The sequence below is a fragment of the Oncorhynchus gorbuscha genome, linkage group LG04, assembly GCF_021184085.1.
Source record: "Oncorhynchus gorbuscha isolate QuinsamMale2020 ecotype Even-year linkage group LG04, OgorEven_v1.0, whole genome shotgun sequence".
In the NCBI taxonomy this organism is placed as follows: Eukaryota; Metazoa; Chordata; class Actinopteri; order Salmoniformes; family Salmonidae; genus Oncorhynchus; species Oncorhynchus gorbuscha.
In genome coordinates this window covers 76875010-76902945 of record NC_060176.1, presented here as the reverse complement: position 1 = coordinate 76902945, position 27936 = coordinate 76875010, and the positions used below count along the sequence as shown (strand labels likewise).

The window sequence follows — 27936 nt, the reverse complement described above, 5'->3', positions numbered from 1 at the left end:
TTATTTGCATAAAAAGGTTGGATGGAAACCTGGTTAGTGGAGGGAAAGTGGATGGAAACCTGGTTAGTGGAGGGAAACCTGGTTAGTGGAGGGGAAGTGGATGGAAACCTGGTTAGTGGAGGGAAACCTGGTTAGTGGAGGGGAAGTGGATGGAAACCTGGTTAGTGGATGGAAACCTGGTTAGTGGAGGGGAAGTGGATGGAAACCTGGTTAGTGGAGGGGAAGTGGATGGAAACCTGGTTAGTGGAGGGAAAGTGGATGGAAGCCTGGTTAGTGGAGGGAAAACTGGTTAGTGGAGGGAAACCTGGTTAGTGGAGGGAAACCTGGTTAGTGGAGGGGAAGTGGATGGAAACCTGGTTAGTGGAGGGAAACCTGGTTAGTGGAGGGGAAGTGGATGGAAACCTGGTTAGTGGAGGGGAAGTGGAGGGAAACCTGGTTAGTGGAGGGAAACCTGGTTAGTGGAGGGAAACCTGGTTAGTGGAGGGGAAGTGGATGGAAACCTGGTTAGTGGAGGGGAAGTGGATGGAAACCTGGTGAGTGGAGGGGAAGTGGATGGAAACCTGGTTAGTGGAGGGAAACCTGGTTAGTGGAGGGGGAAGTGGATGGAAACCTGGTGAGTGGAGGGGAAGTGGATGGAAACCTGGTGAGTGGAGGGGAAGTGGATGGAAACCTGGTTAGTGGAGGGGAAGTGGATGGAAACCTGGTTAGACTACCTAACTATTAGCCGACTACCTAACTATTACCTAACTATTAGCCACCACCCCATTCCACTATTTATCCCTATCTAATCCTCATTAAAACACCACCCCATTCCACTATTTATCCCTATCTAATGCTTGTAAAAACACCACTCCATTCCACTATTTATCCCTATCTAATGCTTGTAAAAACACCACTCCATTCCACTATTTATCCCTATCTAATCCTCATTAAAACACCACTCCATTCCACTATTTAACCCTATCTAATCCTCATTAAAACACCACTCCATTCCACTATTTAACCCTATCTAATCCTCATTAAAACACCACCCCATTCCACTATTTAGCCCTATCTAATCCTCATTAAAACACCACTCCATTCCACTATTTAACTCTATCTAATCCTCATAAAAACACCACTCCATTCCACTATTTATCCCTATCTAATGCTTATGAAAACCCCACTCCATTCCACTATTTAACCCTATCTAATCCTCTTTAAAACACCACTCCTTTCAACTATTTATCCCTATCTAATCCTCATTAAAACACCACTCCATTCCACTATTTATCCCTATCTAATCCTCATTAAAACACCACTCCTTTCAACTATTTATCCCTATCTAATCCCCATAAAATACACCACTCCATTCCACTTTTTAATCATATCTAATCGTCATTAAAAACACCACTCCATTCCACTATTTAACCCTGTCTAATCCTACATCAAGCCAACAGCCTGGGAGGACAGAACACTACCACTACCCCCTGTAATTCTTCTGCAGTAAAATATGGTAATCTCAAGTATTTCTCCGCAGCAGCCACCACAACATCTATATTCTATTACATTTCTGTGGTACAGTTAATAACCATGGCTATGACGTTAACAAGCCAAACATACTGAAGAACATGTTATTCCTATCACTCGCTATTGGCCTCGGCCAACTCACAGGGATCCTCTCAGAATCCCTCACCCTGGAACCATCTTCCTCTACTACTCTCTTCACTGCCTCAGCATACGACACCTTCAGTACTTCTCTGATCTTGGCAACCTCAACCTGCCCTTCTCTCACCGCACACCTCTGATCTCCAGCACCATGGGTACCCCTACAGTTTACACACACAACTTTTTCACCAATACTACACATTCCTTTGTCTCATGCCCTCCTGCACACTTCTCACATCTAGGAATCTCCCTCCTACACACTGCTGCTACATGATCATAAGCTTGGCACCTAAAACACTGTAACGGGTTCGGGACAACAGCTCTCACAGGATAATTGACACATCCTTGACTTGGTTGGGTAAAGACTCTGGATCATCAGCCGAACAGACAGTGTCTTCTCTGTTACAGCACGCTCTCCACCTGGTCTGCGTCGCACCAAACGGTGGAAGTCACATACACCGGGAATCTTCCATTTCAGTTGATTCTCCTCAACACTTAACGCCACTCCAGTTAACATTCCTTTAAATGGCGCCCTGCTCCGGAGAGCAAAGCAAGTCACAGTTCTTGTCCCTAGGTGTGTTGTTTGGAGCGCCCGCTCCCTCTGCACGGAAGACACAAGAAATCATCATGAGTCCACTTCGAGTTACTTTCCCTGACTCAACAGTCCACAACCTCTTCTCAACCCAACCTTACATCACATATGGATCCGCCAGAAGGCAAGGATCCATTCTCTCAAAAAAATGTCACTCCCACTGGTCCAGAATCCTCTTCATCATTGGGAAGAGGCTCAACCTAGGCCATCTTCACCACACCTCCCACCGCAGGCAATTCATCCTCACCCTTGTCAAATTAAGTTTTGTCCGCCACCAAAGTGTTGTAATTTATCCAACATCTTCTCTTTGACTGAGAGGTTCCCACACAAAAACCTGTGCCATAAAATAACTTGTCTTGTTGGCAACTAACTCCCTCCGCCCACACTTTTTTTTACGATGTTCTACTCAGTATGCCCTTTAAACTCAATTCCTGTATCCCCATCTCCCTCAAACAGGATCTCAGTCTCTCTCTTTCCCTCTCATACTGGGCCCCACACTGTATCAGCACATGTTCCACTGTCTCTGTTTCCTTGCAGTAATCACACCTTCCGATTGGATACTTTCCTATCACCGTAAGGGTCCTCCTTCCTCCTTGCATGACTTAAGTGAAGTCAATGCAGCTGACCAGCCACTAAGGGCACAAGTATTTACAACACATCTACACAGGGAAGGAAGGCTCCAAAATGCTTCCCCCTCCTGAAACCAATGTAGCCCAGCCGGTCAGGGTATAAGTTGCTCACAAGTAGCTTCTCCTCATAAAGAATGATAGAGGCCTCTAGTGGCCAAAAGGCCATGTTAGCATGGGCAGCGCCAATAAGAGTTTCCACCATTTTAATGTAGTCAACAGGGTGGGACTTCCAACTTCATTGGCAGAAAAGGAGGGATCAGCCAATCTTGAAGAAGATAATTGACTACTTCAAAATGGAGATAGCCTCAATGGCGCTGCCCATGCGGTCACCGACGCTATAATGGCATGGATGCAAAGATGTGTCCTCTATCTATCTCTATGCTTCTCCTTCATCTCTGCGCACCTCCTCCTTCTACTTCCTCCCCGTGTGAGCTGAGTGAAACCAATGCAGGCGCTATGTGAGCCAGCAACTCACTACACATCAACACAGGGAAGGAAGGCTCCAAGATGCTGCTATTCCCTCCCTGCGCCAGCATTTCCTCTTATGACATTCTAATTCAATATTTGATTGCTCAATTCATTCAATTGAGAGACTGTCAAATACACAGAAATACAAAAATCCTTTACATAGAGATTGACAGATTCATAGTTTAAAAAAATAAAGGACATAGAATCCTGACAAAAATGTTAAGGGAGATAGACTAACATAACCAAGTTGACCAACGCAATCAGTGACAGCACAACAATCATCACCACCTTTAGTGGACAGCGGCCACATTACATAATTTATTTTGATCATATTAGGATGGGGAATTAAGCACATACTGGCTACATTTAGTAAAATAAAAATACATTATATTACTGCTATTAATAAATAAAAGCTGACCTCTGCTGAAATTCCGTTAGTTAATACAAGAATGCACTCTACTGGCCAAAAAGCTAACAGCACCTGGTATTCACAGGTGGTCTCCAATCAAAGCAGGCCCGACTAACCAGGCTCGACCCTGCTGCTTAGCCTCCAATATCGGGCATATTCAGCCTGGTATGGCCATAAACAAAGGGGAAACTCTTGGCACACTATATAAAGTCAATGTGTTATCCACCACTTTGTAACACAGTTAGACACTGCTTACATTTCCAGGGCATATGCCTTTAAATTTGAATCTTTTGAAAATAGAAAGAGCATATGGAGGGTCGGCCAATGATGGATGTGTAGGCCTAGTAACAGAAGCCTATAAGTGCATCATGAGACCTAGAAGTAGGCCTGCTGTTGCCCCAGATCCAGAAATGCCTTGTTTTTTCTGGGTCACTGGTAGACCTATTGATGATGCCTCTTGAGTGGGCCTATGCTGAGGGTTATGAGTTTGCGCCTCAGCCGTTGAAGGACTTCCACTTTATCACAGATGGAATAATGTTTGTGCACACTGCACTGTCAGGCCTCATGCGATGACATTGTTTTCATAGGCCTATTATTACAAATATAAACAATTATGCAAACATTCTTCATGTAGGCCTAGCTAGTGTTCTTCAAGCCTTCCCTGAGAAATTGGCATGCAGGCTTTTGTCACAGCCTAAAGTTAACACACCAGATTCAACAAAACAATACAACTGATTCCCAACAAGAACAAAAGGTCCTTCATTCCACTATCACCCATAACCAGGGGTGGAAATGGAAACAGGGATATGGGAGTGAAAACCCCCTGGGAATGAAATTGAGTGAAATCATTTTAACATTAAAAAAATGCGCTGAATTCAAAGATTTTACATTGGAGGATTCCCAGATAGTTTTAAATCCCTGCACATAACGTTATATTTTCTTGTCTCATTTATCTTGCGACCTATGATCTGAAATGACACATTCCAGGGTGTTTAGTAGATGACTGCCAGGGGCATGCTGTCAAACAGTGCTATAGTCATCTATAAACACTTACGTTCAATTATTTAAAATAGATTGTGGGTTTGTTTCAGGTTTGTTTTGTCTTGCGCCACACACTGGTGATTCCTTCAAACTTGGCATCTCGTTTTGGCGCCGATGGAGGTCACTCCGTCGGCGGCACTTCCGGTCGGCATTTTGTTCTAAGAGAGAAGTCTCACCGCAACAATCGTCATATTTTTACTTTTAAATTTTTGTTTAACCCCCCCTCCCCACACACATATACAAGCGAAATTGGCCACAGATTTATCCATGTCGGTTTAGACCGACAGAAACTCAAACCGAACGAATGTGTCCCCGATATACTTCCGTTCAAACGTTCAACCCGGGCCGTATGACGGAAGTAGAAAGAATCTGCCCAACCCAGATTATTGTTGACTGCTAGTTTAGCTGGACGGCTAACGTTAGCTGGCAAGTCAAGAACGGAGGTCTGTTGGAGGAGCAGCAGCAGCAAGAGAGAAGAAAGGGGGAGCTAGAGAGACACACAAGACCAGGACAACCTAGCGTAGCAACAACAAAAACAAAAAAAAAACAAAAAAAATCACAAGGTAAATGGTGATGTAAAAACTATCAATAAATGTTTGATGTTCATAATACCAATTCTCAAAACTAAAGTCGCGTTGTTTATTAGCTAACCCACGTAGCCAGTTAACGTTAGCTAGTTTCTCTCCCTCGTCCATGTTTATCATCGTTGCCACTTGCTAACGTTACTACTGTACGTTTTGCTCGCTTCGTAGGTAGGCCCCGAGCCCGACTATTAGGTAGTTAACTAGCTTGCTAACGTTTTATATACCCGAATGATCAAATCGCTTGTCTGGTAAAAAAATAAAAAAATAGTGAACTATGTCGAGATATTAGGCCTGCGCTTGTTAGCTAACTAACTAGTTAGCTAGCAAGGGCTTTACTGATTTTATGTTTAACTAGATACGTTAGCTAAAGTTAGCGTAGTTGATCAACGTAGCTAGTAACTAACTGCTAGTCAAAATAGCAACGACTATTGTTTGCTAACTAGCTAGCTGACGAATGTTAATCCGACCTGCCACAAGTAAAGATAAATAGCTAACTAGTTAGCTAGGCTAACGTAATCTAACCCGATTATTTAATTGATTACAGTAACTAGCTAGACGGTTAGCTAACGATATATCAACAACATTTGAGTTGGATAATATTGTGTTGGTTGGTTCGCGTGAGAACATAACGTTAATTTAGCAAGCTAACGTAAAATATGTTAATAAATACCAAGGATTTTATTTAGCCACCTAGTATGTTTTCAATACGTAACGTTACTCCTTTATAAAGTTCACCTCTGAAATGTGGGGCAATTAGCTAGCTACTATTAAATTAGTTTGGTGAACATCAGCGAACGCGGTACTGTTAGCTAGTTATCTATCGTTCATAAACATGACAAATCGAGGAAAAACATTTAGTTGTTGTTTTTTAAATGCACAACCAACAAAAACAATCCCCTTAAGTTTTCAAGCACTATTGCGTTGATCTCGTAATATTATTGATGATGACTCCCCCCCCCCCCCCCCCAAAGTCATCACTGCATCTGTTCCTTTGTGCTCTGGCCTGTCAGTCTCCCAGCTGTCAGTAGTATGGCAGGCTACTGACGACTGTCACTGTATGTGTGTGTATAGGGAAGCTAGGGTCAAATGGTTTATTTTGTGTGTGTGTGTGTGTGAGATTTCAATATTACACTAACAAATTATATTTGTTTATGTCAAATCATCGGTCAGTATCTTCTGAGGCTACACCAAACATTATTTTCTTAGTCTTCAAACTCTAAACTTTAAGTATTTATTCTATCTTTCTAAGTCCAAAATCCCTGTAGAAAGTGTTGGACCAAATAAATCATATTTTGAATTAAACCGAGGAGCCCGGAGAGATTCCTACTGTTATAAATGATGAATCATGACATTTATTGTTAGTGTGGTAGTTCAGCACAATCCTTGACTCAAGTAGATCAAATGTTATTTGTCACATGTGCCGGATACAAACTTACCGTGAAATGCTTACTGACAAGCTCTTAACCAACAATGCACTTTAAGAAATATAGTTAAGAAAATATTTACTTAATAAACTACAGTAATTTTTTTTCAAACTAAAGTAACAATAAAATTACATAACATCGAGGCTATATACTACAGGGGGTACCTTCGAGTCAGTGTGCGGCGATACAGTGTAGTCGAGGTAATTTGTTCATGTAGCAATGGATAAAGTGACTATGCATAAATAATAAACGGCCAGTAGCAGCAGTGTACAATGCTTTTACTTCAGTTATAGATCTAGTTTTCTAAGTATGAAAAAGCTTAATAGATTTAGCATGGTCTGTTTGTAAGAGACAAATCAGTGACATATGTTGTGTTGCATTTGTTTTGGGCCATTATTTTGGTCTGATGGTTTTTTTTCAGCTCTGGGCTGTGAATGCTTTGATGAGTGGGTGGCAGTATGACTCAACACCTGGGCTAACATTGGGCCATTCATTGAGCTGTTCTGTTGATAATGAGAAGGCAATGTGTTGTGATTAGAGTGTAGCCTCTGACTGCAGTTTATTAGAGATCATAGCCAAATGTCCCACCAACACCACACTTATATGTTTTTCCACTATTGGTTTTAACGTGAACTGCAACATAATGCCAAGTAGGAGTTTTGGAGCTAGTTGACACTTTTACATTTAAATCACTATCATTTTTTTAGCTGAATTTTTCAATACATTTTTCAATTAAATGTTATGCCATTTTTTTCTCTTCAGACTTGTGGACTTCTTCCTGAAATGTCCTTGGTTTCAATCCATACAGAACAGTGCCCTACAGAAAGGTATTTCAAATGGACTGCAATGATACGTTTTAGGAGTCACACGTATGGTCTATTTCTCGTATTGAGTTTAGCATTATGTTTTTCAGCCCCTCCTGTGTTTTGAAGCAGCCTACAGTGAATCCCTCGTCTTTTTCCTCTTCCAGAACAAAGGAGATGTGAGTACTGGTCTGGCGGCTGTGACGCTGAGCAACCTGTGTATCGCCACACTGCCCCGCCCCCCCACCTTCAGCATGAATGGGGATATGCCTCATGTTCCCATCACCACTCTTGCTGGGATTGCTAGCCTTACAGACTGTAAGTCCTTCTGTTCTATTTCACTTCCACACAGAATGAACCACGAGATTAGTCATTTCCAGCTGTAACATCATGTGATCAACTGTCGCAATAAAACACATATGTGTGTCTGTTGTACCGGCGTCCCTCTTCTTTCTCTGTTGCAGTGTTGAATCAGCTACCCCTGCCCTCTCCTCTCCCAGCCACCACCACCAAAAGCCTGCTCTACAATGGGAGGATCGCAGAGGAGGTCAACTGCCTGCTGGCCTGCCGGGACGAGAACCTGGTCTCCCAGCTGGCCCACGGTCTTAACCAGGTTTCCACAGAGCACATGTGAGTATTCAACCCTGAGTCATTAATTGTTCAACAATGCAGATATTTTGCGTCAATGGCCGTGTCTTTCTGTCTTTCTGTGAGCACATGTTTGACATGACCTGCTGCCTTTCCCCCACAGAGAGCTGAAGGACAACCTGGGCAGTGATGAGCCAGAGGGCGACGTGCCGGCGCTGCTCCAGACGGTGCTGTCCAGGAACCCCGGCATCTTCAGGGAGAAAAGTACACACACTTTTAAGGCCACTTTGTTTTGTAAACAATTGTTACTCGAAACAAACTGAAGACAGATATGGATTTGATTTTAAATATTTTTTATTTCACCTTTATTTAACCAGGTAGGCCAGTTGAGAACAAGTTCTCATTTACAACTGCGACCTGGAGTGAGCAATGAAAGAAGACAAATCCTTGCCCTCAACCTTAAAGTGAAAGGCTAATTTAGTGCTTTTTACTGTAAGGGGGAAGCTGTCATTTTAAGATCTTTATTTTCTTAAACAAATCAATTTCCTTTTTCTAAGTCTTTATGGACGCTGTCGATTGGCTAATGGATTAAAGCTGCAATATGTCACTTTCTTTGGGCGATCTGACCAAATTCACAGAGATGTGAATTATAGATGTGTCATTCTCGTTGAAAGCAAGTCTAAGAAGTAGTAAATCTGTTCTATGTGCTCTCTTTCTGTTCTTTTTTAAATTTCAGTTTTACCTCTTACTTTGTTTTGTACACCAGCTTCAAATAGCTGAAAATACAATATTTTTGTTTATGGAAAATATATTTTAGTGGTTTAGATGATACAGTGATTCTCTACACAATACTTGATAGTTTGGTCACATTAACTGAAATTAGGTGAACTATTTTTGAATTTTAGGCAGAGTGAGTGATTTCTGCTTAGTGCACCTTTTTTGATTTACTATACAAACTCACCCTTAGTAGCTGCTGGTTGTCAACGCTGCATTTACCAATTTGTAATAGGAGCTGAGTGTAGAAATGTTCCTTTTAGTATATCTAATCAAGACCCTATCTTCACCACCAATTTGTGTTTTATACCCAAAACTGGACCATTGAACTATTAGTTCAAGTTACTTGGGTACTTAGAATTCAATCGTATTGTCTCAAATTAACTAGTATCTTAACAATTTATTTGGGTTTATTTGTTGTCCTTTTTGTTTGCAGATGTCATGCAGCAGCCGATGGTGCAACAGTACAAACCAATACAGAATTCCATGCATGGCAGCCCAGCCCAGTCAGCAAACTTTCAGCAGGCTTCAATGTCTCCTAATCCATCCAGGTGAGTGATGTCTCTATACATTGGCGATTGTAATCTTGGACCCTATTCCATGGTTTCCCCCCACCATGTCACAGACCTCTGATATATCCTAGCAAATTACATTCAATAGAATCTGATGTTTGACATGTTTTAGGTTGTCTTCACATAGGTAGTGAATTTCACATAGCTAGTGAAAAAACACTGGCACACCATCTGATCCCGGTCTCCTGATCTTCTGTCTCCCATGGCAGCCGGGGATTTGTCTCCCCACAGTCGAGCTCAGGGAGTCGGTTCATCCCCCAGCAGAACAGCCCTGTGCCCAGCCCATACACTCCCCAGAGCCCAGCTGGGTTCATGCAGTACCCTCACCCCCCCAGCTACAATCAGCACCAACAGATACAGCAAGGTAAGCCTCGTGTGTGTGTTGGTGGGGTGATAATACACCATTGTTCAGATATTTGATTGTGTACTGTTCGTAAATGTGACTGTAAGCCACAATAAATGCACTGATAATTGATACACGAGCAAAGAAGACTCAAAAAGCGTTAATTTGAACTTAATTCCATCATAGCGACACGATTGAGTGATATGAACTGTCACTTGTGTACTGTCTGTAGCCAGCCCCATGGTCCCTGGAGGCATGAGGAACATCCATGAGAGCAAGGGACCGATGACCAACGCTGCCCACCACCACCCAGACAGACAGGAGGACTACATGAGTATAGTTCACAGACTGGGGAACGAGGTACCTCCCGCACTCCCAAACCATGACTTAGATCCTGAATCAATAGTAACGGGGTCACTATGTTACCCTGTATTTCTGACTAAATGTTAGAGGGAACTTTTATAGCCCACAGAACAAAAACCGTTCATACAGAGCTTCTCACTAAGCCATGCCTTGTCACTCACTCTGCCGTCTCCATCTGCAGGAGAGTGACCCCTCCATGAGAAACGCCTCGTTCCCTCTGAGGTCGCCTCAGCCTGGGTGCTCACCCGTGGGAAACGAAGGAACACCCAAAGGTACACAGGGACAGACTCCAGCTCCTTCCTTGGCAGCCCAACTCCCTTTTCATGCTATTTTTACCACACCTCCAGATTCTCGGTTGCAATGACTGATGCCTTTTTCTGTTTCTTATAATTGTGGCGACCTTCATTTCAAACTTAATTACATAAATGTGAGCATCACTTTTGACTGTCTTTTCAGCTGGTTCAAGGCCGCCGCTCATCCTTCAGTCTCCTCCGTATATGTCTCCCCGGGAAGGACCCCCGGACCTGCTACTGGAGTCTCCCGACCAGAGGAAGAAACAGCAGAAGAAGAAGCTGGTGGGCAAAGAGGACAAGGATGCGTACGACATCGTCACCTCGCCCTCCAAGGACACCACCAAGCTGACGCTGTCGCTGTCACGGGTGAAGTCGGAGGAGGTGGAGGACCCCTCTGGTGAGCTGCTGCCAGTCATGATGGATCAGAACTCTGACCTAGAGGGCGAGCTTGGGTGCCAGCAGGTCCCTGTGCTGCAGAACGTGGGGGTTATTAAAGGGCAGGAGGGCCCTCTCTCGTCGCCTTTTGATGAGGCGGAGCTAGACGCCCTGGCGGAGATTGAGAGGATAGAGCGTGAGTCGGCCAGCGAGAGGGAGCGCTGCTCCAAAGAGGTGCAGGATAAAGGTGTGTATACTACCAGTAACCCCCCCCTGTGTTTAGGCCCTGTTTGGCTGGTGCTCAGTCTCTAAAGTAATGAACATCTGCATTTTCTTTACTTCTATAGAGTAATTGTACATCTTATAGCTTTCAGAGAACTCTAAAAGGAGCTCTCGCACCTTAAAATGCATGGGAGTAGTGTATTTGTCCGTTTGAGTGTTTTTCAAATGCATTCCAACATCTTTTCAAAGAAAAGGATTTGTTCTTGTTGACTTCGTTGCGTAGATTTGCTTCAGTGCAATTCATCTGATTTCATGCTCATTTCTCCATTTATTTCTGACTGTTGTACTTCTGGGACTTGTAGTTTAATGGAGTTGTGTGCCTGTGATTGTTCCTTTCCAGACAAGCCCCTGAAGAAGCGAAAGCAAGACTCGTTTCCACTGGAGCCTGGAGCAGGGGGCACAGCAGGCACCACCGGTGCGCCAGGCAGCGGAGGAGGGGGCAATGCAGGCAAACTGATCCCCCAGGAGGCTACAGCGGCAGGAAACGGGGCTAGCAGACCAGCCCTCATGGTCAGCATCGACCTGCAACAGGCGGGCCGGGCCGACGGCCAGCTTGACCCTTGCATGGCTGCGCCCATCCCGGCCCTGGAGGCACAACGCTGGCCCGAGGAGCCTGCCGAGGGCCCTGCAGCCGAAGGATCCGACACGGCCGGGGTGCTCCGGCTCAAAGCCGACAATCGACCCGAGGTCATCAAGAACAGCATGGACAAACACGACAACCACCGAGAGCCATCCAGGCACCGGCATGACGGAAAGCAAGACCGGCGCCCTGACACACCGAAGTCATCGAGCAGAGAGCACGGGCGGGACCGGGAGAGGCGGCACAGGAATGAAGACAGGCGCTCGCCAGAGGAGCGCTACCGGCCGGACAGCCCCAGGGTCAAACAGGAGGGCCGTGGAGGTGGCTTTGACCCCAGTGGCCGGCCTCGGAGCGACAGACCTGGCTTCAGGTCCCCCAGCGGAGGAGAGGCGGCCAGAAACCGCCCAGATGGACTCAAACAACTACAGCCTGAGAGGAAGTCGGGAGAGTTCCCTGCTTACCTGCTGGGGGGGCAAGGGTCTGGGGGTCTGAAGAACTTTGTGATCCCCAAGATGAAGCGGGACGGCGGAGCTGTGGACGTGGCAGAAGGCTGGGGTCAGCCCCGGGTCAAGCTGGAGCGGCTGGGGGTTCGGGGGCTAGTGGACCACATAAGTAAGAGACCCAAGCCTGTCGTGGTGCTGCAGAAGCTCTCTTTTGATGAGGTGCAGAGGATCATCAGGGTTAAGGACCGTCACGGCTCCAAGTCTGGCAAGAACAGGTTCCTCTCAGGAAAGTCAGGCAGGGGTAAGAAGGCTGCAGTTGTGCTCTCATTCTCTCAATGTAATCACCCTATGTCAATATTTGGTGAATAATAATCTGTAGTCGTCCCATCTACGGTATAAAGCAATTCCGACTTTGTTTTGAGGTTATTCAATGAATTACTCACATGTCGACGGGCTATAGCTTGTCCTCTGCCAGCCTCTTCTTCAATAAGACCCTATGACACCGTCTTCCTGTAGGTGGACTAGACCAGTCTGTGCTGGAAGAGCTTCCTCCTGAACTGTTGGCGGAGATGGAGTCCACCATGCCACTGTGCGAGAGGGTGAAGATGAACAAGCGTAAGCGGAGTACGGTCAAAGAGAAGCCCATGTACACAGAGGTCGACTCGGACGACGATTCCAACGGGGAATGTGAGTAAACTATAGACAATATGCCGTCCAGTCTGTAAGGGTTCTCAGTCAACAACACCATGTATAGAATAGTCTGTAGTTTTTAAATTTTACCTTGATTTAACTAGGCAAGTCAGTTAAGAACAAATTCTTATTTTCAATGAGAGTTAACTGCCTGTTCAGGGGCAGAACGACAGATTTGTACCTTGTCAGCTCGGGGGTTTGAACTTGCAACCTTCCGGTTACTAGTCCAACGCTCTAACCACTAGGCTACCCTGCCGCCTCTACACTCTAACCACTAGGCTACCCTGCCGCCTCTACACTCTAACCACTAGGCTACCCTGCCGCATCAGGTAGTGACTCCGTGCTGACTGTGTGTGTGTGTGTGTTTCCACAGCTGCCAGGAAGCGCCAGAGGAAGAACCGGGGGGACAAGGCCTGGGAGTATGAGCCGGAGCGGGAGAGGAGGGGCTCTGGAGACCATAGGCGGAGTAAGGGCTTCCAAGAGGGATGCAGAGGCTCAAACAGCTGCTACCGGGACTCTTCTGATGAGGAGTCGCCCCCACCCAGCATGAGTGACAGTGAGTTTCCCTCCCTCTAACCTGCATTTACCGACTTATGACTGCCAGTTTAGCTATTTGTAATTCTTAAATACACTGTCCCATACGCTTGTGGAATACAGTAGGAGCTGTATTCTCCCATCATGCACTGCGAAGTTGCTTATGATGACACGCTGCGAAAAGAGTGAGCTGGGGCAGAGAGACAAAGCTTCACCTATTCCTATCTAGCTAGATGGATTCACTGTAGCTAGGTATCTAATACAATCCCCAGCTACCTGCTTCGGATGGCAAACTAGCTAGCGACGATGCAATCACCAGCCAAGCACTTTTAGCAAGTTGGACTGCATTACACACAGCCAGTAGATAGCTACTTCTAACAAAGATATTATGCCATCTGCAGGGGTGGAAAAATTACCCAATTGTCATAATTGAGTAAAAGGAAAGATAGGTGAGTAGAAAATAACTTCCGTGAAAGTTACCCAGTAAAATACTAAAGTAAAAGTCTAAAAGTATTTGGTTTTAAATATACTTAAGTATCAAAAGTAAAAGTATAAATCATTTCACATTCCTTATATTAAGCAAACCAAACGGCACGATTAGCTTAAAAAAATAAAAATGTTTTTACAGATAGCCAGTGGCACACTCCAAAACTCAGACACCATCTACAAACGAAGCACTTGTGTTTTAGTGAGTCCGCCAGATCAGAGGCATTAGGGATGACCCGGGACTTTCTCTGTGTATGAATTGGGCCATTTTCCTGTTCTGTTAAGCATTCGAAATGTAAGAAGTACTTTTGGGTGTCAGGGAAAATGTATGGAGTAAAAAGTACATGATTTTCTTTAGGAATGTAGTGGTGTCAAAAATATAAATATCCTAAACTACTTAACTGTCTTTTTTAGAATGTATTTCATGGTATCCAATTGGTAGTTAGTCCTGTCCCGTCGCTGCAACTCCCCTACAGAGATGCAGTGCCTGAGACCACTGCGTCACTCGGGAGGCTTAAGTAGTACTTTTAAAGTATTTTTACTTACCCCTAACTCTATGTGGTGTAGAGTACGTATGTCTGTTAGGGGTATGTCGATCTCGGCATTCTCATCTTGTCGAAATTGTATCTGTTTTATCTCACTTGATACTCGGAATCGCATTTACTAGTGATCGGAAAACCCAGAAGTGTGCTTTAAATGTCGTTAAAGCCAGTAACTCAAGTGCACATTACTGCTCTATCACTCAGAGCGCATCGTTATGTTCCTTCATTACTGCTCTATCACTCAGAGCATCGTTATGTTCCTTCATTACTGCTCTATCACTCAGAGCGCATCGTTATGTTCCTTCATTACTGCTCTATCACTCAGAGCACATCGTTATGTTCCTTCATTACTGCTCTATCACTCAGAGCACATCGTTATGTTCCTTCATTACTGCTCTATCACTCAGAGTGCATCGTTATGTTCCTTCACTCATTCACACATTGTTCAAAGATAAGATGACAATGCGTACGATTCATTGACTTAGTCCTATTCCATTATCAGTGATTTAATAAAGACTAAAGGCTAATAAATAGCCTAATGCTGGCTATTACAGCCTGCATTTATTCTAGACACATTTAGATAGGTAGGCTAATTGTCTTGCCCCATATATATATATATATAATATATATATATATATATATATTTACTTTTGAGAGGAGCCTTACTTTTCTCTCCTGACATTTATGCCACAACATTTGTACAATTTAAATAATCAATCTACATTAGTCATTTTATTTTCTAATGATCTGTCGCTCGGTAAACGTGCCTGGCTGAGAATAAATAATAAAGGCAAACAAGCATGGGCTTGGATCACAACATAACAGACGTTGCCAGCAATGGAATCATTTTATGGACAAAGTAGCCCAGGGGCCCACTAAACAACACCAAGTAGACCAAAACAACCATATGGCCTCAGCAAAGTTGACAGGAAATAACTTTAAATAACAAGCCACGGATTCTGATTTGTACACCATGTTTGGAGAAAGGGGGTGACTGTGTGACCAGAGGGAGAGAACGGCTTGTTCTAATTTAATTCAATCGTCGCAGCAGGCTCAACCGATGACCCGCCTGTTTCATTACAGACGGAAGAACTAGCCAATAGCTGTTTGGCACACACAGCGTTTCACATTGAGGGAAAGAGATAGTCGCTGGCAAGCCACATAGTCCAACCGTAGGTAGCTATCTACTACCTACAGCCCCGCCCGCAACTTAATTGAAACGTGAGCAAGCTGTCCTTTAAGCGCCGAACTGATTACACATTCACTACATTTTAATAGCTTATAGGCATTTCATGCTTACATTAGGTTGATCAAGGGACATAACTTGCTAGCTACTGTAGCTAGCTAGATCTATTTTCTAAGCTTAAACTTGTAGGTGTGTGCTTCAGTGAACATCATTGAACAAACAAACATCGAAAGACATGACTCGGGAAAAAGAGTTTCAACATTTGGACGTGGACAATAACGTTACTTAGCTATCAGCAAGCTGCAGTCTAGGCACTCGTGGCCCTGTCCACAGAGAGAGCATTGCATTGTGGGTTTGTGATTTTACTTGAGGTCCACAGTGAATTTCACACATTGCTTCCTGTCTTATTATAATGATGAAATGCAACCATTGTTCACAAATATTGTTTTGCACATATTTGCATTATTTAACATTTGTTAATCATTGGAATTTGTTGTTTCTGCATGATTCTGTTGATGTGGTCTGAGCATTAACATGGTTAAGGGACTTTTGATTAATGTAATATTGTTTTGAAATGAAATGATGCTCTTTCTATCTCTTTCAGTTGCCAGGCAGATGAAGAAAAAAGAGAACCAGAAAAAGAGGAAAGCCTATGAGCCCAAGCTCACTCACCAGGGTAGCTGTTCATTGGTTTACCATTTTGATTGCAAATTATCATGTTGCTATACAACGATGAATTATGATGACTGATGACATTGACTTTCTGCCTCTTAAGAACTGATGGACTCGTCCACATTCAAAAGGTTCTCCTCCAGTGTTGACAACATCCTAGAGCATCTGGAGGATGTGGACTTTACGCAGATGGGTAAGTTAGATCTCTACTGTTTCTCTGTTGTTAATCTAACTTAATGTCCTCTAGCCACTTCACTGAGTGTAGAGCCCAGTATATTTGAAACCCTCCCTCTCTCTGATCCTTAATTAATAGACGACGATGAGATCCCACAGGAGCTGCTGCTGGGTAAACAGCAGTTGAACGAGCTGGGCAGCGAGTCTGCCAAGATCAAGGCCATGGGCATCACCTGCAGGGTAGGCCTTTTCCACTTGTTCTTGATGTCCTGTTCGAATACCCTTTCTAATGTATCTCACTTCCTTGGACGTCTTCCTTGAAATCGATTGGTTCACAGATACCGTCGGATAAGCTGGTGAAGGTACTGAACATCCTGGAGAAAAACATCCAGGATGGGGCCAGGCTCTCGACACTCATGAGCCACGTGAGTGTCTTCTTCCCACACTAGTACACTACAACTTCGGGGATCATTTGTTCTCCACTACCGATACGCCTATACTCCGTAAGCATTTTTGTTTGATCGGCTGAACTCTGCTCCTGTCTCCCACCCCTTCTTTGCTGACACGCGCGCAGGACAACGACGAAGATGAGGAGAAGCTGTGGCGAGACCTCATTATGGAGCGCGTGACCAAGTCGGCCGACGCCTGTCTGACGGCCCTCAACATCATGACGTCCGCCCACATGCCCAAGGCGGTATACATGGAGGACGTGATCGAGAGGGTTCTCCAGTACACCAAGTTCCACCTGCAGAACACCCTCTACCCCCAGTACGACCCTGTCTATAGGGTGGACCCTCACGGAGGTCAGCTAGCTTTATAACCACACACACACACACACACACACACACACACACACACACACACACACACACACACACACACACACACACACACACACACACACACACACACACACACACACACACACACACACGTTCGTCTGAAACGCCCTCACCAATTTCCTCAGCCATTATTCCCGTCTTGTTTACAAACAGACCGCGGGTCACATTGAATGGAATTGTTTTCCCTTTGATTTTCGAACACCAGAAGATGAACACATGAAAAAACGTATTTCCAGAGTGGTCTATTATTGAGATGCAGTCTGTTCAAGACGGCAGCGCATCACTCTCTCGTCCCCTGCAACAGGTGGCCTGCTGAGCTCCAAGGCCAAGCGGGCCAAGTGCTCCACCCACAAGCAGCGGGTCATTGTCATGCTGTACAACAAGGTGTGTGACATGGTCAGCAACATCTCTGAGCTGCTGGAGATTCAGCTGCTCACCGACACCACCATCCTCCAGGTAGCCAGCTCTCCCTCTTTCCTCAAACCAGCCTCTGATGTTTGGATCATTGCATTAATCAGTAATCCACATTAAGACAGGACCTCAGCAATAATGGTATTTTCTTTTTATTTCTTTCTCTCTCTCCCTGCTGTCTTCTCTCTCTCTCCCTGCTGTCTTCTCTCTCTCTCCCTGCTGTCTTCTCTCTCTCCCTGCTGTCTTCTCTCTCTCTCTCTCTCCCTGCTGTCTCTCTCTCTCTCTCTCTCTCTCTCTCTCTCTCTCTGCTGTCTCTCTCTCTCTCTCTCTCTCTGCTGTCTCTCTTCTCTCCTCTCTCTCTCTCTTCTCTCCGCGCTCTCGCTCTCGCTCTCTTTCTCTCTCTTCTCTCCTCTGTCTCCTCTCTCTCCCCCTCCCCGGTAGATCTCCTCAATGGGCATCACCCCTTTCTTTGTGGAGAGTGTCAGTGAGCTGCAGCTGTGTGCCATCAAGCTGGTGACGGCGGTAAGTGTTCCTTTCCAAGGCTCCAGAGCGAGAATTTTATATTTGTTTTATTGGTCGCATGGGTGTGAGCTGTAAATTCTAGCCGGTCATTTCACTCAAAATGTCATTTTGTAGGCGGCTAAAAGCATGATTTATTCTAACCAAGTGTTAGATCAGGGTTTCCTAAACTCTGTCCTCAGGACTCCAAGGGGGGCACATTGAGTTTTTTGGCCCTAGCACTACACAGCTGATTCAAATCAACTAATCATCAAGCTTTGATCATTTGAATCAGCTGTGTAGTGTTAGGGCAAAAACCAAAATGTGCACACCTTGGAGTCCAGAGTACCGAGTTTGGGTTACGCTGTGTCAGATTGACCTTAACCTTGTGTCCGTGGCTAGGTGTTCTCCCGCTATGAGAAGCACAGGCAGCTGATTCTGGAAGAGATCTTCACATCTCTGGCCAGACTGCCCACCAGCAAACGCAGTCTCCGCAACTTCAGGTAAATAGAACCATAACCAAGCCCATATAACATAGGAAGGAAAGGTGCTACAAAATCATGTCATTTATACATTTTACCCACTGTGTCAAAACTCACCGTTGCAGTTACAGGGAATTTGTCTTGAAAGACTTGGGGTGTATTCACTAGGAAACAAATGGGACAAAATGGGGTGGGACATACCTGAACTTATAAGAAACGCTAAAAATGTTTTCGTTGCAAGTGTTTTGCTACGGTGTGCACTTAACGAATACACCCCCTGGTTAAATAAAGGGACTAAATCAACTAATAACTCTGAAACGCTGTTGGTTGTTTGGGCAGGCTGAACAGCAGCGACAGGGACGGCGAGCCCATGTACATCCAAATGGTTACAGCCCTGGTGCTACAGCTCATTCAGTGCGTGGTACACCTCCCAAACGACCGCGACGGCATGGAGGACGAGTACGACAGCAAGGTACGCAGAGAAATGGTGTGATCGTGACCACTGTAAACTCGGGATAAAACAAGCTCACATAGTGATCTTTATTTAGGTCAGAGAAGTTGAAGCTCTAGGATGATGCCAGAGTTTCCGACTTGGGATTTCCGAGTTTTATGACGGTTTGTTGTTGTTATTCCGGGGTTGTCTTGAATGCATCAAAACAAACAGCCACCACCAAATGTAACGCCATAGAGTTAGAAAGAGGGCTTGATTCAATGGCGGCACCAAATGTAACGCCATAGAGTTAGAAAGAGTGCCCAATTCAATGGCGGCACCAAATGTAACGCCATAGAGTTAGAAAGAGGGCCCAATTCAATGGCGCCACCAAATGTAACGCCATAGAGTTAGAAAGAGGGCCCAATTCAATGGCGCCACCAAATGTAACGCCATAGAGTTAGAAAGAGGGCCCAATTCAATGGCGCCACCAAATGTAACGCCATAGTTAGAAAGAGGGCCCAATTCAATGGCGCCACCAATGTCCAACTAGGCTTTGTGGAAGGTGTACAGTTGTGGCCAAAAGTTTTGAGAATGACAAATATTAATTTTCACAAAGTCTGCTGACTCAGTTTGTATGGTGGCAATTTGCATATACTCCAGAATGTTATGAAGAGTGATCAGATGAATTGCAAAGTCCCTCTTTGCCATGCAAATAAACTGAATCCCCCAAAAATATTTCCACTGCATTTCAGCCCTGCCACAAAAGGACCAGCTGACATCATGTCAGTGATTCTCTCGTTAACACAGGTGTGAGTGTTGACGAGGACAAGGCTGGAGATCACTCTGTCATGATAATTGAGCAACTTCTCCCAACCATCCAGGAACAGTTTGGTGACGAACAATGCCTTTTCCAGCATGATGGAGCACCTTGCCATAAGCACCTTGCCGTGCTTCTACACCTGCATTGCTTGCTGTTTGGGGTTTTAGGCTGGGTACAACACTTTGAGATATCAGCTGATGTACGAAGGGCTATATAAATACATTTGATTTGATTTTGAATAAAAGACTGGAAGCTTCAAAAGTAGGGTGGTACTTGGAATCATTGTTCTTCCTCTGTCAATCATGGTTACCTGCAAGGAAACACTGCCGTCATCATTGCTTTGCACAAAAAGGGCTTCAGCGGCAAGGATATTGCTGCCAGTGAGATTGCACCTAAATTAACCATTTATCGGATCATCAAGAACTTCAAGAAGATCGGTTCAATTGTTGTGAAGAAGGCTTCAGGGCGCCCAAGAAAGTCCAGCAAGCGCCAGGACCGTCTCCTAAAGTTGATTTGGCTGCGGGATCGGGGCACCACCAGTACAGAGCTTGCCCAGGAATGGCAGCAGGCAGGTGTGAGTGCATCTGCACGCACAGTGAGGTGAAGACTTTGAGGATGGCCTGGTGTCAAGAAGTGCAGCACTTCTCTCCAGGAAAAACATCAGGGACAGACTGATATTCTGCAAAAGGTACAGGGATTGGACTGCTGAGGACTGGGGTAAAGTCATTTTCTCTTATGAATCCCCTTTCCGATTGTTTGGAGCATCCGGAAAAAAGCTTGTCCGGAGAAGACAAGGTGAGCACTACCATCAGTCCTGTTTCATGCCAACAGTAAAGCATCCTGAGACCGTTCATGTGTGGGGTTGCTTCTCAGCCAAGGGAGTGGGCTCACTCACAATTTTGCCTAAGAACCCAGCCATGAATAAAGAATGGTACCAACACATCCTCCGAGAGCAACATCTCCCCACCATCCATGAACAGTTTGGGGACGAACAATGCCTTTTCCAGCATGATGGAGCATCTTGCCATAAGGCAGAAGTGATAACTAAGTGGCTCAGATAACAGAACATCAATATTTTGGGTCCATGGCCAGGAAACTCCCCAGACCTTAATCCCATTGAGAACTTGTTGTCAATCCTCAAGAGGCGGGTGGAAAAACAAAAACCCATTCTGACAAACTCCAAGCATTGATTATGCAAGAATGGGCTGCCATCAGTCAGGATGTGGCCCAGAAGGTAATTGACAGCATGCCAGGGCGGATTGCAGTGGTCTTGAAAAAGAAGGGTCAACACTGCAAATATTGACTCTTTGCATCATCATCAATAAAATCCTTTGACACTTATGAAATGCTTGTAATTATACTTCAGCATTCCATAGTAACATCTGACAAAAAATATCCAAAGAGACTGAAGCAGCAAACTTTGTGGAAATTAGTATTTGTCATTCTCAAAACTTTTGGCCACAACTGTACCCTCTCCAACACTATATATCACAGATATATTTTTGAAACTTGAGATTCTCAAAACTGAGTTTCCTAGTGAAGAGCATCCTTATTTTAACAATATTCTGTAAATGTTTGATTTGTTCTAGGTAGATCAGGACTTGCTGATCACCAACAACTACGAGACGGCCATGAGGACAGCCCAGAACTTCCTCTCGGTGTTCCTCAAAAAGTAAGATTGTCTTTCATCTCCAGATAGTTTGTTCTCTCTTTGTTTGTATATCTCCTCATGACCCCATCGGCTGTGTTTAATGTAATGTCCACCTAACAGCCTCTCTCCCTCTTCTTTCTGTGTTTTGTTGTGGCCAGGTGTGGCAGTAAGCAGGGGAGCGAGGAGGACTACAGGCCTCTGTTTGAGAACTTTGTCCAGGACCTGCTCTCCACGGTCAACAAGCCAGAGTGGCCCGCTGCCGAGCTACTGTTGAGCCTGTTAGGCAGACTGCTGGTAAGTCCTGACTGGCTGCCTGTCTACTGTTAACTCAAAATGATACAACGACAAGGTTCTCGTTGAACAACGTTAACCTCTCTAGGGTAGGGGGCAGCATTCTGAGTTTTGGATGAAAAGCATGTCCAAATTAAACAGCCTGCTACTCGGGCCCAGAAGATATGATATATGCATATAACTGGTAGATTTGGAATAGAAAACACTCTATAAAGTTTCCAAAACTGTTAAAATAGTGTCTGTGAGTATGACAACTGATTAAGCAGGCGAAAACCTGTTTTTTGTAGTTTTCTATTCAATGCCATTACAGTATCCATTGACTTAGGAATCCATTTGCAGTTTCTATGTTGACATCTATTGGAAGGCAGTCTTTAGAAATCGTTTCAGGCTTGTATTCATATAAATGAGGGAGTAAGACCAGTCTGAACAAGTGGACCCTAATGTGACAGTTTTTTTCAGGCTCATGTGCATTTCTTGTTTATCTTTTATACTGACAACGTTATTATCCAGTTTAAATATTATAGGTAATTTAGCCTAAAAAACAACCTGAGGATTGAATATAAACATCATTTGACATGTTTCTATGAACTTTACGGATAGAATTTGGATTTTTTTGTCTGATTGTTTTGACTGAGTTTGAGCCTGTGGATTACTGAAGACAACACGCTAACAAAACTGAGGTTTTTGGATATAAAGAGACTTCATCGAACAAAAGGAACATTTATTGAGTAAATGAATGTCTTCTGATTGCCACCATATGAAGATCATCAAAGGTAAGGGATTAATTTTATCTCTATTTCTGAGTTTTGTAACGCTTCTGCTTGGCTGGTAACTGTTTGTAATAATTTGTCAACTTGGCTATGTTCTGGGCTAGGTATGTTCTGGGCTAGGTATGTTCTGGGCTAGGTATGTTCTGGGCTAGGTATGTTCTGGGCTAGGTATGTTCTGGGCAAGGTATGTTCTGGGCTAGGTATGTTCTGGGCTAGGTATGTTCTGGGCTAGGTATGTTCTGGGCAAGGTATGTTCTGGGCTAGGTATGTTCTGGGCTAGGTATGTTCTTGGCTAGGTATGTTCTGGGCTAGGTATGTTCTGGGCTAGGTATGTTCTGGGCAAGGTATGTTCTGGGCTAGGTATGTTCTGGGCTAGGTATGCTTTCGCCGAAAAGCATTTTATAAATATGACACTGTGGTTTGTTTAACAAGAAGTTAATCTTTAAACCTATGTAAAATATGTTTTGTTTTCTGAATTTTTATAATGAGCATTTCTGTAATTGAATTAGGCGCTCTACAACCTCACTGGATGTTGGCCAGATGGGACGCTAGCGTCCCACATACCCTAGAGAGGTTAACTCCACCGTATTAGCGCAATACATGGTTGCCATTGCACTCAGGCCAGGTTCACCTACAACGAGAGACTTGCACAGGCGCACTATTAAGCGTGATAGCACCGTAATAACAAATATAGTGATACTTAAAACATGAACTTAACAATCTCCCACTTTAAAGACAAATTAAACATCAGCAAAGTATTTAAAGGTTTCAAGTATTATTTACGTTACCCATTACAGATGGGTTGTGTGAGTTTTTATTTGTATTTCTCAAGCTACCTGAGAGAATTTGTCAATAATAGCCACAGCGGTTTATATCCCCCGATACCACGACGGCCCTCAAAGAACTGGACTCTATGCACACTGGAAACCACATATCCTGAGGCTGCATTTATTGTAGCTGGGGATTTTAACAAAGCAAATTTGAGGAAAACGTATTTATTGTTGTACCCGCCCTGCTAAAACGCTCAACCATTACTATACTACCTTCCAGAATGCATATCAGACCCTTCCCCGCCCTCCATTCGTCAAATCGGACCACGATTCCATCTTGCTCCTCCCCTCCTATTGGCAGAAACTCAAAACAGGAAGCACCCGTGGTAAGGACGAATCAACCCTGGTCTGAACAATTGGAATCCACAATTCAAGATTGTTTTGGTCACACTGACTGGGATAAGTTCAGAGTAACTTCAGGAAATATCGACACCAACTAATTCACCGTATTGGTATATCAGGAAGTGCATAGGAGATGTTGTACCCACTGTGACTATTAAAACCTACCCCAACCAGAAACCGTGGATAGATGGGAGCATTCACACAAAACTGAAAGCGCGAAACACCGCATTTAACCAGGGCTAGAAGACTGGGAGTATAGAAGAATACAAACAGTGTAGTTATTCCCTCTGCAAAGCAATCAAGCAGGCTAAACGTCGGTATAGGGACAAAGATGAGTCCCAGTTCAACGGCTCAGACACCAGACGTATGTGGCAGGGTCAACAGACAATCACAGATTAGAAAATTAAATCCAGCCACGTCGCGGACTGTAAGGTGCATGTATTCAGTGCATGTGACTAATAAAATTATTTTGATTTTAATGGTATTAATATTAATTTTCATATATTTCTATTAATTCACATATATTCCCGTTAATTCCCACGGAATGTTTCCACCTCCTGAATATTCCCCAAAATGTGCAACCCGACTTAATAGTAAGGGGATAGCTGTAGGGACCACATCTGTTTCAGTAAGGGGATAGCTGTAGGGACCACATGTTTCAGTAAGGGGATAGCTGTAGGGACCACATGTTTCAGTAAGGGGATAGCTGTAGGGACCACATCTGTTTCAGTAAGGGGATAGCTGTAGGGACCACATCTGTTTCAGTAAGGGGATAGCTGTAGGGACCACATCTGTTTCAGTAAGGGGATAGCTGTAGGGACCACATCTGTTTCAGTAAGGGGATAGCTGTAGGGACCACATCTGTTTCAGTAAGGGGATAGCTGTAGGGACCACATCTGTTTCAGTAAGGGGATAGCTGTAGGGACCACATCTGTTTCAGTAAGGGGATAGCTGTAGGGACCACATCTGTTTCAGTAAGGGGATAGCTGTAGGGACCACATCCGTTTCAGTAAGGGGATAGCTGTAGGGACCACATCTGTTTCAGTAAGGGGATAGCTGTAGGGACCACATCTGTTTCAGTAAGGGGATAGATGTAGGGACCACATCTGTTTCAATGTGACTCTTAGTCTGACACATTGTTGCTGGTATCTTGACTCTCTTGGTAGAATGGACGATTCTCTCATCTCCAAATTTGAAAGCTCTTTTGCTTGGCGTGTCAATCATATTTTGTACCTCTTTCATATTTCAGTTTACTGACATGGCTGTCAAGCCATTTCGCACCACAAACTGTGCAGTACATGCAGTATCAATCACAGCTGATCCTAAGGATTCAACTATAAAGATCTCAGTATCCGAAGCAGATTGGTTTGAAAACAGTAATGTTACACTGCTCTGTGTTTACATTTTCCTCTGTTAGTTTAACTTGTTCATGTTTACGAGGACAGTCTTCAACACAAACGGTAAGTGCTTTGACAAATGGCACATTTTGATCTCCGTCCATATCTGTCCAGTGGATTTGTGCCGGGCAATGGCGCCCTCGTGTGGTTATCTTGAGAACATGACTTGTTGGAGCCTTTTCTCTGCTGCTCAGTGTCATGCTGCGTCACTCACTTACATTCCATCTGTTATCGGTGCGACAGACGTCTTATTCAACAGAATTTTTTTTTTTAGTGCCCGACTAAATTGACGCAAAAGTCAGCACAGTACAAGCAGTCAAAGCCAACTGTTTCTCCCTACCATCCAGACATGCAGTATCTAGCAACTTCAAAGCTACCACTGCATCCGGGAGAGCCATCTCGTAACTTACATGAGCATCCTATTGTACCTCTGTTCGAGATCAATTATGTAGCCCGTCAACGCAACCGAAATGTCTTTAGTAACACTGTCAAGTTTGAATATGTCTCGTAGGCACCGTCTTTCTCTTTTAAGACACACAGCGTCCTCATCAAAGTTCCCATACCGTCGTCCTTGTTCCAATCCTCAACGGATTTTCCCAGTGCTGTATCTCGCTCTTCCTTCGAGCGATAACACCACCACAATACCACTTGTCTTTTCTTGTCCAGATTCCAAGTTCATTTTCCCAACTTTTTTTAGAACCTCTTCTCGTCGAAGCGAGGTGCCACATTGGTAGCAGAGGATGGTTAATAACTGCAAAGTTAATTCAAAATGGCACAACGACGAGGTTCCAGTTTAACAACGTTAACTCCCACATTAACACTATCCATGGTTGCCATTGCACTCAGGCCAGGTTCATCTACAACAAGACTTTTTTGCGCAGGCGCACTAATAAAAGTGATAGCTCGGTAATAACAGAAATACAATGATACTTAAAACATTAACTTTACATCTACCGTAGATCATTCCATATGTACAATGTTGCTGGATTCGTTAGGCGGAATCCTATTGGTTGATCTTTGAGTATTCGCTCTACTTTCCCTGTCAAAAGAGTAACCACAAACGCAGTAATACTACTATACTAGTCCAACTGTCTACTACTGTTCTGCTTGGTGCATCTACCTCATCAGAGTGGAGGCCCTGACCCACCACCACTCTCTCCCGCCATCCCTTCTGCTCCTCACCCTCTTCTCTCTCCCTCCCTGCCTCCCTCTCTGTACCCTACTCACTCACTCACTCACTCACTCACTCACTCACTCACTCACTCACTCACTCACTCACTCACAGGTGCACCAGTTCAGTAACAAGCAGACGGAGATGACCCTGAGGGTTGCCTCCCTGGACTATCTAGGCACGGTGGCCGCTCGCCTGCGCAAAGATGCCGTCACCAGCAAGATGGACCAGCGATCCATTGACCGCATCCTGAAAGAGGTAGGGAACAACATGACTGCTGTTTCTCCGATCCTGCATTCAGACGTGGACACGACTTGAAGGCGGCCAACCAAATAGGTTGGCGGGGGGGGCGGGGACAGGACAGAGGCGCAGGGGGAACAAACGCGCAGAAGGGTTGGAACATTTGACATTTTTTCCTTTTCCCACACAGACCCAAGGTGACGACGAGACCCAGCAACTGCAGAAAGCCCTTCTGGACTACATGGAGGAGAACACAGAGACCGACCCTTCTCTATTGGTCAGTTTGTTACACCACTACGCTCAATATTTTTATTTTTATTTACTTTGAGATTATTTTTTTGGAAGGAATAGATGCTTAACAAATAATATATTAATTAGATATTTCCTTCTACTAACTGTGTACTTTGCTTTTGCCAGTTTGCCAGGAAGTTCTACATAGCGCAGTGGTTCCGCGACACCACCATAGAGACCGAGAAGACCATGAAGAGCCAGAAACGGGACCGGGAAGAGGACTCGTCGGACGGCCCTGGCCACCACGCCAAGGACATCGAGACCATTGGGGAGGTCATGCAGCGTGCCGAGGCACGCAAGAAGTTCCTCCGCAAGATCATAAAGACGGTCCCCTCCCATTTCACCACCCTGAGGTACTGCACGTCTGTGTGTCTGTCTGTCCCGAGGTATTTGGAAATAGTTTTTTAATAACGTCAGTACCGTTGAAACGGTTTCTAGCTCAATACATTTGACTATTTGTAGCTGCTTTTTAGGTTAACCTGCAGTCAACTAGTGAAATATGTTAGGAGATAAATCAGATGCCGTTCTTCAGTTCTCCTGTCACAGTATCTTACATTCAGAGGATTTCAGCAGAGTTGTGTGGTTGGAAATCCCAGTCATCGCGTGCCACATCCTTTCCAACCCCTCCGCTAACAACGCTCACAAGAAAATAAACTGCTGCTCCATATTCACTCCATTCATTAAGATCCCAATTTAACCAACATCCATCTATTGTTGTGACTACCTGGATCTACCATTTTGGTTTAGAAGTATTGAAACCAAACCATATGATTTGAATGAAAAGTATTTGAATAAACAACATGAAAAGATGAATGTAAGAAGCGCACATCATTTCAAATAGGCTACATGTCATATTAAACAGCATATAAACAGTGTAAATAGGTCAGGAGCCAGACAGGGAGCCTGAATGATTTAGGCTGTATTATTTCAAGGCTATAACATACAAAGAAATACATTGTGAAGCGTTTGCCAG

The 27936-nt window shown here is 44.5% G+C and overlaps 1 protein-coding gene across 2 annotated transcripts in view; it reads left to right on the top strand.

Annotated features, from left to right (window-relative positions):
• The first annotated feature begins 4986 nt into the window (after positions 1 to 4986).
• The window catches only part of nipbla (NIPBL cohesin loading factor a), a 41300-nt gene continuing 18350 nt past the window's right edge, over positions 4987 to 27936 (top strand). The window contains exons 1-27 of one of the 2 annotated variants that reach the window (XM_046348133.1): positions 4987 to 5349; positions 7557 to 7621; positions 7765 to 7915; positions 8062 to 8227; positions 8349 to 8449; positions 9396 to 9510; positions 9741 to 9895; positions 10107 to 10234; positions 10419 to 10509; positions 10694 to 11152; positions 11528 to 12511; positions 12727 to 12897; positions 13274 to 13456; positions 16253 to 16324; positions 16424 to 16513; positions 16634 to 16734; positions 16833 to 16919; positions 17069 to 17297; positions 17641 to 17792; positions 18189 to 18269; positions 18648 to 18748; positions 19067 to 19199; positions 21570 to 21652; positions 21790 to 21925; positions 26547 to 26690; positions 26863 to 26949; positions 27090 to 27316. In XM_046348133.1, coding sequence (XP_046204089.1) covers positions 7852 to 7915; positions 8062 to 8227; positions 8349 to 8449; positions 9396 to 9510; positions 9741 to 9895; positions 10107 to 10234; positions 10419 to 10509; positions 10694 to 11152; positions 11528 to 12511; positions 12727 to 12897; positions 13274 to 13456; positions 16253 to 16324; positions 16424 to 16513; positions 16634 to 16734; positions 16833 to 16919; positions 17069 to 17297; positions 17641 to 17792; positions 18189 to 18269; positions 18648 to 18748; positions 19067 to 19199; positions 21570 to 21652; positions 21790 to 21925; positions 26547 to 26690; positions 26863 to 26949; positions 27090 to 27316 — 4340 coding nt within the window. In that variant the 5' untranslated portion in view covers positions 4987 to 5349; positions 7557 to 7621; positions 7765 to 7851. Of the gene's footprint in view, positions 5350 to 7556; positions 7622 to 7707; positions 7916 to 8061; positions 8228 to 8348; positions 8450 to 9395; positions 9511 to 9740; positions 9896 to 10106; positions 10235 to 10418; positions 10510 to 10693; positions 11153 to 11527; positions 12512 to 12726; positions 12898 to 13273; positions 13457 to 16252; positions 16325 to 16423; positions 16514 to 16633; positions 16735 to 16832; positions 16920 to 17068; positions 17298 to 17640; positions 17793 to 18188; positions 18270 to 18647; positions 18749 to 19066; positions 19200 to 21569; positions 21653 to 21789; positions 21926 to 26546; positions 26691 to 26862; positions 26950 to 27089; positions 27317 to 27936 lie in introns of both variants that reach the window. The other variant, XM_046348135.1, reaches the window with a different exon arrangement.